The sequence below is a fragment of the Oncorhynchus clarkii genome, chromosome 28 (genome assembly GCF_045791955.1).
Source record: "Oncorhynchus clarkii lewisi isolate Uvic-CL-2024 chromosome 28, UVic_Ocla_1.0, whole genome shotgun sequence".
Taxonomy (NCBI): domain Eukaryota; kingdom Metazoa; phylum Chordata; class Actinopteri; order Salmoniformes; family Salmonidae; genus Oncorhynchus; species Oncorhynchus clarkii.
This window is the reverse complement of record NC_092174.1, coordinates 30,326,820-30,339,676: the sequence shown is the minus strand read 5'-3', so window position 1 is coordinate 30,339,676 and position 12,857 is coordinate 30,326,820. Positions and strand designations below refer to the sequence as shown.

General features: G+C 42.8%; 2 protein-coding genes across 3 annotated transcripts in view; both read left to right on the top strand.

The window, feature by feature from the left end:
• LOC139387167 (ubiquitin carboxyl-terminal hydrolase 14-like) overlaps positions 1–12,857 on the top strand; it is a 237,162-nt gene that overhangs the window by 191,264 nt on the left and 33,041 nt on the right. The window lies entirely within an intron of this gene.
• Positions 1–12,857, top strand: part of LOC139386488 (rho-associated protein kinase 1-like) — a 72,921-nt gene that overhangs the window by 34,600 nt on the left and 25,464 nt on the right. For both annotated transcript variants that reach the window (XM_071132057.1, XM_071132056.1), the window contains exons 2-9: positions 1,756–1,837; positions 3,933–4,033; positions 4,218–4,355; positions 4,534–4,709; positions 6,005–6,089; positions 7,840–7,984; positions 8,817–8,955; positions 9,312–9,403. In XM_071132057.1, coding sequence (XP_070988158.1) covers positions 1,756–1,837; positions 3,933–4,033; positions 4,218–4,355; positions 4,534–4,709; positions 6,005–6,089; positions 7,840–7,984; positions 8,817–8,955; positions 9,312–9,403 — 958 coding nt within the window. The remainder of the gene's footprint in view (positions 1–1,755; positions 1,838–3,932; positions 4,034–4,217; positions 4,356–4,533; positions 4,710–6,004; positions 6,090–7,839; positions 7,985–8,816; positions 8,956–9,311; positions 9,404–12,857) is intronic.

The following is a 12,857-nucleotide window of genomic DNA, read 5'->3' as shown; positions in this document are numbered from 1 at the left end:
ATATACAGTGCCTTGCGAAAGTATTCGGCCCCCTTGAACTTTGCGACCTTTTGCCACATTTCAGGCTTCAAACATAAAGATATAAAACTGTGTTTTTTTGTGAAGAATCAACAACAAGTGGGACACAATCATGAAGGGGAACGACATTTATTGGATATTTCAAACTTTTTTAACAAATCAAAAACTGAAAAATTGGGCGTGCAAAATTATTCAGCCCCCTTAAGTTAATACTTTGTAGCGCCACCTTTTGCTGCGATTACAGCTGTAAGTCGCTTGGGGTATGTCTCTATCAGTTTTGCACATCGAGAGACTGACATTTTTTCCCATTCCTCCTTGCAAAACAGCTCGAGCTCAGTGAGGTTGGATGGAGAGCATTTGTGAACAGCAGTTTTCAGTTCTTTCCACAGATTCTCGATTGGATTCAGGTCTGGACTTTGACCATTCTAACACCTGGATATGTTTATTTTTGAACCATTCCATTGTAGATTTTGCTTTATGTTTTGGATCATTGTCTTGTTGGAAGACAAATCTCTGTCCCAGTCTCAGGTCTTTTGCAGACTCCATCAGATTTTCTTCCAGAATGGTCCTGTATTTGGCTCCATCCATCTTCCCATCAATTTTAACCATCTTCCCTGTCCCTGCTGAAGAAAAGCAGGCCCAAACCATGATGCTGCCACCACCATGTTTGACAGTGGGGATGATGTGTTCAGTGTGATGAGCTGTGTTGCTTTTACGCCAAACATAACATTTTGCATTGTTGCCAAAAAGTTCAATTTTGGTTTCATCTGACCAGAGCACCTTCTTCCACATGTTTGGTGTGTCTCCCAGGTGGCTTGTGGCAAACTTTAAACTACACTTTTTATGGATATCTTTAAGAAATGGCTTTCTTCTTGCCACTCTTCCATAAAGGCCAGATTTGTGCAATATACGACTGATTGTTGTCCTATGGACAGAGTCTCCCACCTCAGCTGTAGATCTCTGCAGTTCATCCAGAGTGATCATGGGCCTCTTGGCTGCATCTCTGATCAGTCTTCTCCTTGTATGAGCTGAAAGTTTAGAGGGACGGCCAGGTCTTGGTAGATTTGCAGTGGTCTGATACTCCTCCAATTTCAATATTATCGCTTGCACAGTGCTCCTTGGGATGTTTAAAGCTTGGGAAATCTTTTTGTATCCAAATCCGGCTTTAAACTTCTTCACAACAGTATCTCGGACCTGCCTGGTGTGTTCCTTGTTCTTCATGATGCTCTCTGCGCTTTTAACGGACCTCTGAGACTATCACAGTGCAGGTGTATTTATACGGAGACTTGATTACACACAGGTGGATTGTATTTATCATCATTAGTCATTTAGGTCAACATTGGATCATTCAGAGATCCTCACTGAACTTCTGGAGAGAGTTTGCTGCACTGAAAGTAAAGGGGCTGAATAATTTTGCACGCCCAATTTTTCAGTTTTTGATTTGTTAAAAAAGTTTGAAATATCCAATAAATGTCGTTCCACTTCATGATTGTGTCCCACTTGTTGTTGATTCTTCACAAAAAAATACAGTTTTATATCTTTATGTTTGAAGCCTGAAATGTGGCAAAAGGTCGCAAAGTTCAAGGGGGCCGAATACTTTCGCAAGGCACTGTATTAGTTCTACTGTAGGCTAGCTACATAGTGCTAGTAGTGAACTGGTTAGAGTATTTGCCCCAGTTGTGGTCTTAGTTTTTGAAATCTATGCTTTCTATTAATGCTTCTCTTCGTTCTCTCTAGGATGGCTTGGATGCGTTGGTGTACGACCTTGACTTTCCAGCCCTGAGAAAAAACAAAAGCATCGACAACTTCTTGAATAGATGTAAGTAGCTAGCCTATACAAGGTTCCTCTCCCGCATATGTCGTCCTCCCTTTGTGCAGAATCTCTGTCACTTACATCATATTTGTAGAGCACACGCAGGCAGACAGAGAGTGGAGGCTGTTTTGGGGTCACCGCCTCGCCTCTATACATTCCATGGCACTATTGTGTCTGCAGCTCAGTCTACTCGGTGTCCTCAACAAAAGGGCTTTAATGAGTGGCTGGTGACCCACATGGTGTCCCCCTCAGACTGGGGGACCACCATGTCTGTATGACTGGAACTTAGAGGTTGTGGCATTTTAGCACAAGGACTGTCTGCAACTTTGGTATGTCATTAGTTTATGAATATGGTTATATATTGTATGTGACTACAATGGTAGTAAAGCATCTACTATAGATGAGGACAATTCTTCACAAACTGTTCCCCATATTGGAAATAAACGGTCAATACGAGCTACTGTAAAGCCTTGGGGCTACATCTATCACAGGCTATTTGTTCAGTTAGTCTTGCTGGGTACTTTCAGTGTTGGAGAGGCCTTGAAGGACATTATGGCAATGGGCTAGCTGTTTTGTGAAAGGGCTGATTGCCAATGTCATCCCTTCAGGGGGTCTGTGCTCTTTGTACTGCTAGTGCACTCCTCCTTAGACTACTAACCCATGACATGTAGACTAATCATATTCTGTATGAGACCAGTAGCCAATATGCCTAGGCTACACTCAATCACATTAGCCAACATCTCCGCGGACAGTACAAACAAGTGATTTGATTTTCTCCCTCCATATTTTAGTCCAAGCATGTGGGAATAAAACCATGTTTAAAAAAACTTGTAAAAAATGTAATTTTATCGCACTTTTTTAATCACTTCTCAATCATGTACTTTTAGTTATGAAACCCTGAAACCGTAACTGCGGGAAACAACTCTGCATTCAAAATGGTCTCATTTTAATAGTTCTAGTCCTTGGCTTTATTTTTTTTTTTAGATCAATTGAACTCTGATGCACTGCATTCAGCCCCCCTTTTTCCCATGCATTCTTGTGCCAGTTGTGAACCATGCAAATAGAAAAACTACCCCTCCTGTTCAGCTATGACCAAATTTGGCTGAATACTATCTTCCCTAGGGCAGGGAAGCCAGAGTTGTTACACCAGATAGGCTCTCAGTACTGTAACACACTCTGTAAAGCAGTCAGTGGAGAAATCCCATCAGCTCAAAGACAGAGGTTTCTTTCACTGCTTTGTCTGACAGAAAAAAACACAACCTGGGATGGTATGAATATCTCTCTCAACTGTATGCAACCCAAATGTAGAAAGCATGTCAAGGATCAATCTATCAATCAAATGTATTTATAAAGCCCTTCTTACATCAGCTGATGTCACAAAGTGCTGTACAGAAACCCAGCCTAAAACCCCAAACAGCAAGCAATGCAGATGTAGAAGCGCGGTGGCTAGGAAAAACTCCCTAGAAAGGCCCAGAACCTAGGAAGAAACCTAGAGAGGAACCAGGCTATGAGGGGTGGCCAGTCCTTCTTCTGGCTGTGCAGGGTGGAGATTATAACAGAACATGGCCAAGATGTTCATAGATGACCAGCAGGGTCAAATAATAATAATCACAGTGGTTGTCGAGGGTGCAACAGATCAGCACCTCAGGAGTAAATGTCAGTTGGCTTTTCATAGCCGATCATTCAGAGTATCTCTACCGCTCCTGCTGTCTCTAGAGAGTTGAAAACAGCAGGTCTGGGACAGGTAGCACGTCCGGTGAACAGGTCAGGGTTTCATAGCTGCAGGCAAAACAGTTGAAACTGGAGCAGCAGCACCGTCAGGTGGACTGGGGACAGCAAGGAGTCATCAGGCCAGATAGTCCTGAGGCATGGATCACTGGTCAATGTTAACTGGTGTCTATGTAACATCCAAGTTCAATGGTACCTGTACTTCAGATATCTAGTGATGTTATTATTACAGATTTTCATCTGCTGTTTTAATTTTGTGTTATTTTTCTATTCTCTGCCTGATGCGGTGGACAAAGTCCCTTCAGTAATTTACTAATCTACCCATTCCTAACAAGTTTCCTTTTAATGTCATCTCTCCACTTCTCTTCTTTAGATAAGGACACCATCAGTAAGATCCGGGACCTGCGGATGAAAGCAGAGGACTATGAGGTGGTCAAGGTTATCGGGAGGGGGGCGTTTGGAGAAGTGCAGTTGGTGAGGATCGCCATTATGGTTATGCTAATTTGTCCTGCGTGAATCACATCAACTTTTGTCTGTCTGCTTTCCCTTCATACATCTAGTGCAGACAGATATAGAAATATAATATTATTATTATATGGCTATAGGTTTGGCTTGACGCAAGCCATTCGCCCTAACTAGACTCTCTCCTCTCTCCCAGGTAAGACACAAAGCCACGATGAAGGTGTATGCCATGAAGCTGCTTAGCAAGTTTGAGATGATCAAGAGGTCGGACTCTGCTTTCTTCTGGGAGGAGAGGGACATCATGGCCTTTGCTAACAGCGCCCTGGTGGTGCAGGTATGGAACGCATAGTTGTTTATAGCGACACCTTAGTTTCGTTCTCAACTTTGCCTACTAGGAATAATCTGTAAGGAAGCACAGTGATTGAGATTCAGGCAATTGTAATGCTAATTTTTTGTTTGTTGCTTTCCTCTTCATTCCTCCTAATGATGTTTGGTCACTAACCCCCCCACAGCTGTTTTATGCGTTCCAAGACGACCGTTACCTCTACATGGTGATGGAGTACATGCCCGGCGGAGACCTGGTCAACTTGATGAGCAACTATGACGTCCCCGAGAAGTGGGCCCGCTTTTACACCGCCGAGGTGGTGCTGGCTCTGGATGGGATCCACGCCATGGGATTCATACACAGGTACTACTGTTGCTGTTACTGGTACTGGACTCCTCCTCTTCTATTGTAAAGGTGGCTCTAGTGTCTCTACTTCCTCTTTTCTGTAGTGGCAGTTTTCTCCACCCTTCTAAAGCCTCCTTGACAGGAACTTAAATCACCTGTTTAATGTACTGTAGTTGGTTTGAGAATGCTTTGCTTGTATAATCAGGTTTTAGGTTCAAGAACTGCTGGTTTGTTATTTAAGCAATAAGGCCTGAAGGGTTGCGGAGTGCCAACAGCCCTTAGCCGTGGTATATAGGCCATGTACCACAAAGCCCAGAGGTGCCTTATTGCTATTGTAAGCTGGTTACCAATGTAATTAGAGCAGTAAAAATAAATGCTTTGTCACATACCCGTGGTATACGGTCTGATATACCACGGCTGTCAGCCAATCAGCATTCAGGGCTCGAACCACCCATTTTAGAAATTACTTTATACAATGGCATCGTTGAATACTCCATTTGATTGGCTTGAAGGGCATTCTAGGGCATGCGTTATTTCATAACGCACGGTATATTTGCACAGTAGAATTCAATGGCTATAGTTCATTCTTACATGTTCTGTGTTTGAGCTGCTGTTGAAAGCAAAATCTAATTGAAAACATTATTGCCGTTGTTTAATTCTATTTTATAATGGCAAGCTAGGACTGATGGCTTGGTTCGTTAAACTAGCAAGTCTGTTTGTTTGGTTACCAGTGGATGTTGGACACATTTCTAGTGGAAAATGAACAAATTTCTACTGGCAAATGTGTTAAATTATCGCCATGGTATTAAAGGGACAATCAACTTAGGGCTTTATGCGTTCTCTGGAAACTAATGCAACTCCATTGAAGGTCAGTTCCACTCCGCTAGCGCGTCGTGGAAGACATCTCCCACGTCATTCATTAAATCAAATCAAATCAAATTTTATTTGTCACATACACATGGTTAGCAGATGTTAATGCGAGTGTAGCGAAATGCTTGTGTTTCTAGTTCCGACAATGCAGTAATAACAAGTAATCTAACTAACAATTCCAAAACTACTGTCTTGTACACAGTGTAAGGGGATAAAGAATATGTACATAAGGATATATGAATGAGTGATGGTACAGAGCAGCATAGGCAAGATACAGTAGATGGTATCGAGTACAGTATGTACAAATGAGATGAGTATGTAAACAAAGTGGCATAGTTTAAAGTGGCTAGTGATACATGTATTACATAAGGATACAGTCGATGATATAGAGTACGCATAGCCTCTTGTTGATTATCCCTTAAGTGTCTTTTTATGTCTTTCAGGGACGTGAAGCCTGATAACATGTTGCTAGACAAAGCAGGCCACTTGAAGTTGGCAGACTTTGGGACCTGTATGAAAATGAACAAGGTAGCTATCACACTAGCCTTCCAACGCACCGTGACTGATAATGAGAAGTTAGTTGACACTATCACCCTGTAGAGTAGACTGTTGTTTAAGAGTTTAAACTGTTTGCTGCTTCCAAATGCTCTATTTAATTCATCTTGGTGATGGTTTATCAGTATTTCCAACTTTTAACACATTTACTTATCATTCTTCATCTTACATACAGTGCCTTCAGAAAGTGTTCATACCCCTGGACTTATTCCACATTTTTCTTCACCCATCTACACACAATGATCCATAATGACAGTGAAAACATGTTAATGAAAATGAAATGTGTCTATCTAATTTACATAAGTATTCACAGACCTTTGTATGACACTCCAAATTGAGTGTCAACTGTATCACATTTCCTTTGATCATTGTTGATCACTACAAAGTGTCCACCTGTTGCCTATTCAATTGGTTGGACATGATTTGGATAGAAACACACCTGTCTAAGGTCCCAGTTGACAGTGCATGTCAAAGCAAAAACAATACCATGACGTCCAATGAACTGTCCGTAGATCTCAGATTGCCTCATCACAATTCTTATATCTGGGGAAGGTTATAAAACTATTTCTAGAGTGTTGAAAGTTTCCAAGAGCACAGTGGTCTCCATCATTGGGGAAATTGAACAAATTATGGAACTACCCAGACTCTGCCTAGAGCTGGCCAACCAAACTGAGCAACCAGGCAAGAATGACCTTGGTCAGGGTGGTGACCAAGAACCCATTGACCAATCTGACAGAACTAAAGAGTTCCTTGGCTGAGATGGGAGAAACTGCCAGAAGGACAAAAGTCTCTGCAGAACTTCACCAATCTGGGCTTTATGGGAGAGTGGTCAGGCGGAAGCTGCTCCTGAGAAAAAGGCACGTAAAAGACACTGAGATCATAAGTCAAAATATTCTGTGGTCTGATGATACAAAAAAATGTACTCTTTGGCTTGAATGGAAACCGCTTTGTCTGGTGAAAACCAGGCATACCTCATCACCTGTTAACACCATCCCTACCGTGGAGCATGGTGGTGGCAGCCACTGGTTAGGATAGAGTGAACAATGAATGGTGCCAAATACAGGCAAACCTGCTTTAGGGTGCAATTGACCTTAGACTGGGTTGTAGATTTTTTTTCCAACAGGACAATGACACCGAGCATACAGCCAGTGCAACTCTGTACTGGCTTAAGAACAAGAATATGAACGTCCTTGAGTCTGGCTAAAGCCCAGACTTAAATTTAATTTGAAAATCTGTGGAAAGACTTGAAGATTGCTGTTCCTGCCTTACCCTATTGAACTTAACTGAGCTTGAGAAAATCTGCAAGGAAGAATATCTCCATCCAGATGTGCAAAGCTGATGCAGAGAGATACCCAAGATGACTTGAAGCTTTAATCTGCCCCAAATGTACTTCCTACATAGTATTGACAAAGAGTTGTGAATAAATTAGATTTCTGTAAAAAATAAAAAACATGTTTTCACTTTCTCATTATGGGGTATTGTGTTTAGATGGGTGAGAGAAATCAATTTAATCAATTTTGATTTCTGGCAGTAATTACAACAAAATGTGGAATAAGTCAACGGGTATGAATACTTTCTGAAGGCACTGTATCAGCACTTAGGCCTACAATTGGTTTGTTTTCTTGAACTATGAATGCTTATGTATTTTAGAGCGTATACGCTTTGAACAATGCGACACAGCAGAGTTTATAAATATAGTCGTTTAAGATTAATGCTCTTTCAGGACGGTATGGTCCGATGCGACACAGCAGTGGGAACTCCAGACTACATTTCGCCAGAGGTACTAAAATCCCAGGGAGGAGATGGATATTATGGCCGGGAGTGTGACTGGTGGTCCGTGGGAGTCTTCCTATATGAGATGCTTGTCGGTGAGTCGCAATAAGAGACCTTTTTTCACGCTGTTACAATCAGAAACAAACTGGTCGTACAATTTGAACCCCTATTGTAGTTCTGAAGCAGAGTATTCCCATTCATTTACAGGCAGCAAAAATACCATTGAGGATAGTCTTCTATATTCCCTCTCTTATTTGACTCTGGTAGTACATAACGTCTTCCCCTTGTTTTGTCATATTGTGTAATCATCACGCCATGAATCCATACTATGAAAAGATGAAGTTGGAAAGGATACTATCTTGTTGCTCCTTTACTGCATCTTGTTTCACACATAGGCTACTTGTAGCAAATCGTGTTTACTTAATGTTTTTTATCCAGTCCCCACAGGAGGCCTTTTGCCTCTTGGTAGGCCGTCATTGTAAATAAGAATTTGTTTTTAGTTGACTTGCGTGGTTAAATAAAAATAAAATAGAGACCAAAAAAAGTTTGAAAAATATTTTTAGTAGTTAGTATGGCAACAAATGATTCTAATGGGCTTCCTCCATTCTGATTGTTTTATACTCAACTGAACTAGGACAAAACTGACAGTTGTCCAATTTGTAGAACTTTTCATTTATTTAACACTATCAGAATACCTTTTTATAGACGGTATTGTAAAAATCCATACCAGTATACCTTAATATATCGCCCAGCCCTACATTGCCTCAACCTAAAGGAAGAAGCTAAGGTATAGGTATCAAACTTTGTTCAAGACTAGAGTAATGGTTAAGGGTTTACGTTTAGGCTAAGCAAACCCCCATTGAAAATATGTAGTCTTGGCTGGGTTCACTAGCTAACCTCACTGCCTGTGGTTTTGTGTGTCTGTAGGTGACACACCGTTCTACGCTGACTCGTTGGTGGGGACGTACAGTAAGATCATGAACCACAAGAACGCACTGACCTTCCCTGAAGACAGCGACATCTCCAAGGATGCCAAGAACCTCATTTGTGCCTTCCTGACTGACAGGTGAGGATGATGATGACTTTATTTTTATGCACGGTTAGGAAATAAAAACTGGTGGTGCAGAAAGCCCTGATTTTATACTGTTTTGTTTAGAGAAATCATTCATGTTTTACCAATGATTTCCCTAGTTGACAAGTAGATGGAAAGGGACTAGTGTCATGAACTCATTGACTTGATTAGACTTAGTAATCAGTCAGACATCAAGCTGTGTTCTTCTGAAGAGCTATCAATCACGTCTAAAGCTTTCACTTCCTGTGTTCAGAGTTCGTTTCAAAGCCATAGACTCTGTATAACAATGGACATTATCAGTGGATTGCAGAATGACTAAACGGTACCTTGTTCTGATTCCCTGTTACTAGGGAGGTGCGACTGGGTCGTAACGGGGTGGATGAGATCAAGAGGCATCCTTTCTTCAAGAACGACCAGTGGACATGGGAGAACATCCGAGAGAGTGAGTTGTGTTCAGGTCAACCAGCAGCGCTTTCATGATTCCTATGTGTTTGTAACCCCCCCCCCCGCACTGCTCTGTTGGCAAACTGCTTTTAGTGTTAATACATGTTTTCCCATTGACCTACTGCGGACAGTCTCAGGAAATTCCAGAATAAGATCCATTCAGTAACCAATGGCCACACACTGAGTGATTGCAACGATTCCGCTTTTAGTGGTGTTATCAGTTTGAAACCAATTTGAACCTGGATGGTTTATTTTTGAGGGTGAGAACGGGAGGAAAGCAGTACTGGGTCATGTCCAGTAGTTGCAAAGCTTTTTGCTGCGGTGTACCCTACTGAACAGCACCTTGGCGTGAGTGTTGATGTGGTCTCCTCCTGCAGCGGAGAGAGTAGAGGAGGGGGGGCTAAATGTAAACCCACAGGGTATTGCAGCTCTTTACTGGGTTTATATTAAATACGCTGAAGGGCTGCAGTCATCACTTTGGCCTGGCCACACCGCCCCTAGCCCTGCTCTGGCATGCCCTGCCATGCCACCAGCACTGGCTGTCCTAGCTGCTCCTTTAGATACTCCCCTAGATGATTAGCTGGGAGACTAATGGGATCCCTATTCCCTACACTTCATAGGGAAAAGGTGCAAAGTAGTACACCTCATAGGGAATAGGATGCTGTTCTGAGGCATAAAAAGCACCTGAATATCTACTGTGTCAACTCACTGTATCAACTGTCGGACTGAATGCTTTGTGTTTGTAGTTGATGCATTTCTATCTCTAAGTAGTCTAGATTGACAAGAGAAAGTGTAATAGGGGAGAGAAAGACATATTTGACAGCAGAACATTCCCATAAGCAGAGATGAGGTAGTGTGGTGCCAGGTCTATAGGAGAAGGAGGGGGTACCGGTACAGTGTCTATGTGGGGGGGGTACGGGTTAGAGGTAATTTGTACATGTAGGTAGGGGTGAAGTGACTATGCATAGATAAGAAACAGAGAGTAGCAGCAGTGTACAAAACAAATGGGGGGGTCAATATAAATAGTCCGGTAGCCATTTGATTAATTGTTCAACAGTCTTATGGCTTGGGGGTAGAAGCTGTTAAGAAGCCTTTGTCTTGCTCACATTGAGGGAGAGGCTGTTGGTCCACATGTTCCACACACACCTGAACAGTCTTGAAGACGGCAAGGCAGCTCCTTTCCCCTTCAGGAGGCTGAGAAGATTTGGCATGGGCCGTCAGATCCTCAAAAAGTTACACAACTGCACCATCGAGAGCATCTTGATTGGCTGGATCACCGCTTGGTATGGCAATTGTACCGCCCTTGACCTCAAAGTGCTACAAAGGGGGGTGCGGACAGCCCAGTACCTCACCTAGGCCGAGCTCCCTGCCATCCAGGACCTCTATCAGGCGTTGTCAGAGGAAGGCCTGAAAAATTGCCTAAGACTCCAGCCACCCAAACCAATCACTGTAACAAAGCATCGGCTCCAAGACAGCTTTAACCCCCAGACTGCAAAATAGTCAATTAATGGTACTCAAACTATCTGCACTGACTATCTTGCACTGACCCTATGCATACTCCCTAGACATTATACACACACTACACTTACACTCACACTACACTTACACTCACTCACACCACACTTACACTCACCAACAACTACACTTACACTCACCAGCAACTACACTTACTCACTCACACTACACTTACACTCACTCACACTACTCACTCACACTACTCACTCACACTTCACTCACTCACACTACACTTCACTCACTGACACTACACCTCACTCACTACACTCCCACTACACATACTCACTCACACTACACGTTCACTCACTCACACTACACGTTCACTCACTCACACTACACACTCACTCACTCACACTACACGTTCACTCACACTACACGTTCACTCACTCACACTACACGCTCACTCACTCACACTACATGCTCACTCACACTACACGTACACTCACCCACACTACACGTACACTTACACTACACCTCACTCACTCTCACTTCATTCACACACACTACACTCACTCACACTATACTCACACTACACGTACACTCACACTACACGTACACTCACTCACACTACACGTACACTCACTCACACTACACGTACACTCACTCACACTACACGTTCACTCACTCACACTACACGTTCACTCACTCACACTACACGTACACTACACTTCACTGACTCACACTACACCTCACTCACTCACATTTCATTCACTGGTACTCCCTGTGTATAGCTCGACACATTGACCTTGTACTCCCTGTATATAGCTCGACACATTGATCTGGTACTCCCTGTATATACAGTGGGGCAAAAAAGTATTTAGTCAGCCACCAATTGTGCAAGTTCTCCCCCTTAAAAAGATGAGAGGCCTGTAATTTTAATCATAGGTACACTTCAACTATGACAGACAAAAGGAGAAAAGAAATCCAGAAAATCACATTGTAGGATTTTGAATGAATTTATTTGCACATTATGGTGGAAAATAAGTATTTGGTCACCTACAAACAAGCAAGATTTCTGGCTCTCACAGACGTGTAACTTCTTCTTTAAGAGGCTCCTCTGTCCTCCACTCGTTACCTGTATTAATGGCACCTGTTTGAACTTGTTATCAGTATAAAAGACACCTGTCCACAACCTCAAACAGTCACACTCCAAACTCCACTATGGCCAAGACCAAAGAGCTGTCAATGGACACCAGAAACAAAATTGTAGACCTGCACCAGGCTGGGAAGACTGAATCTGCAATAGGTAAGCAGCTTGGTTTGAAGAAATCAACTGTGGGAGCAATTATTAGGAAATGGAAGACGTACAAGACCACTGATAATCTCCCTCGATCTGAGGCTCCACGCAAGATCTCACCCCGTGGGGTCAAAATGATCACAAATCCCAGAACCACACGGGGGGACCTAGTGAATGACCTGCAGAGAGCTGGGACCAAAGTAATAAAGACTACCATCAGTAACACACTACGCCGCCAGGGACTCAAATCCTGCAGTGCCAGACGTGTCCCCCTGCTGAAGCCAGTACATGTCCAGGCCCGTCTGAAGTTTGCTAGAGAGCATTTGGATGATCCAGAAGAAGATTGGGAGAATGTCAAATGGTCAGATGAAACCAAAATAGAACTTTTTGGTAAAAACTCAACTCGTTGTGTTTGGAGGACAAAGAATGCGGAGTTGCATCCAAAGAACACCATACCTACTGTGAAGCATGGGGGTGGAAACATCATGCTTTGGGGCTTTTTCTGTAAAGGGACCAGGACGTCTGATCCGTGTAAAGGAAAGAATTAATGTATCGTGAGATTTTGAGTGTGAACCTCCTTCCATCAGCAAGGGCATTGAAGATGAAACGAGGCTGGGTCTTTCAGCATGACAATGATCCCAAACACACCGCCCGGGCAATGAAAGAGTGGCTTCGTAAGAAGCATTTCAAGATCCTGGAG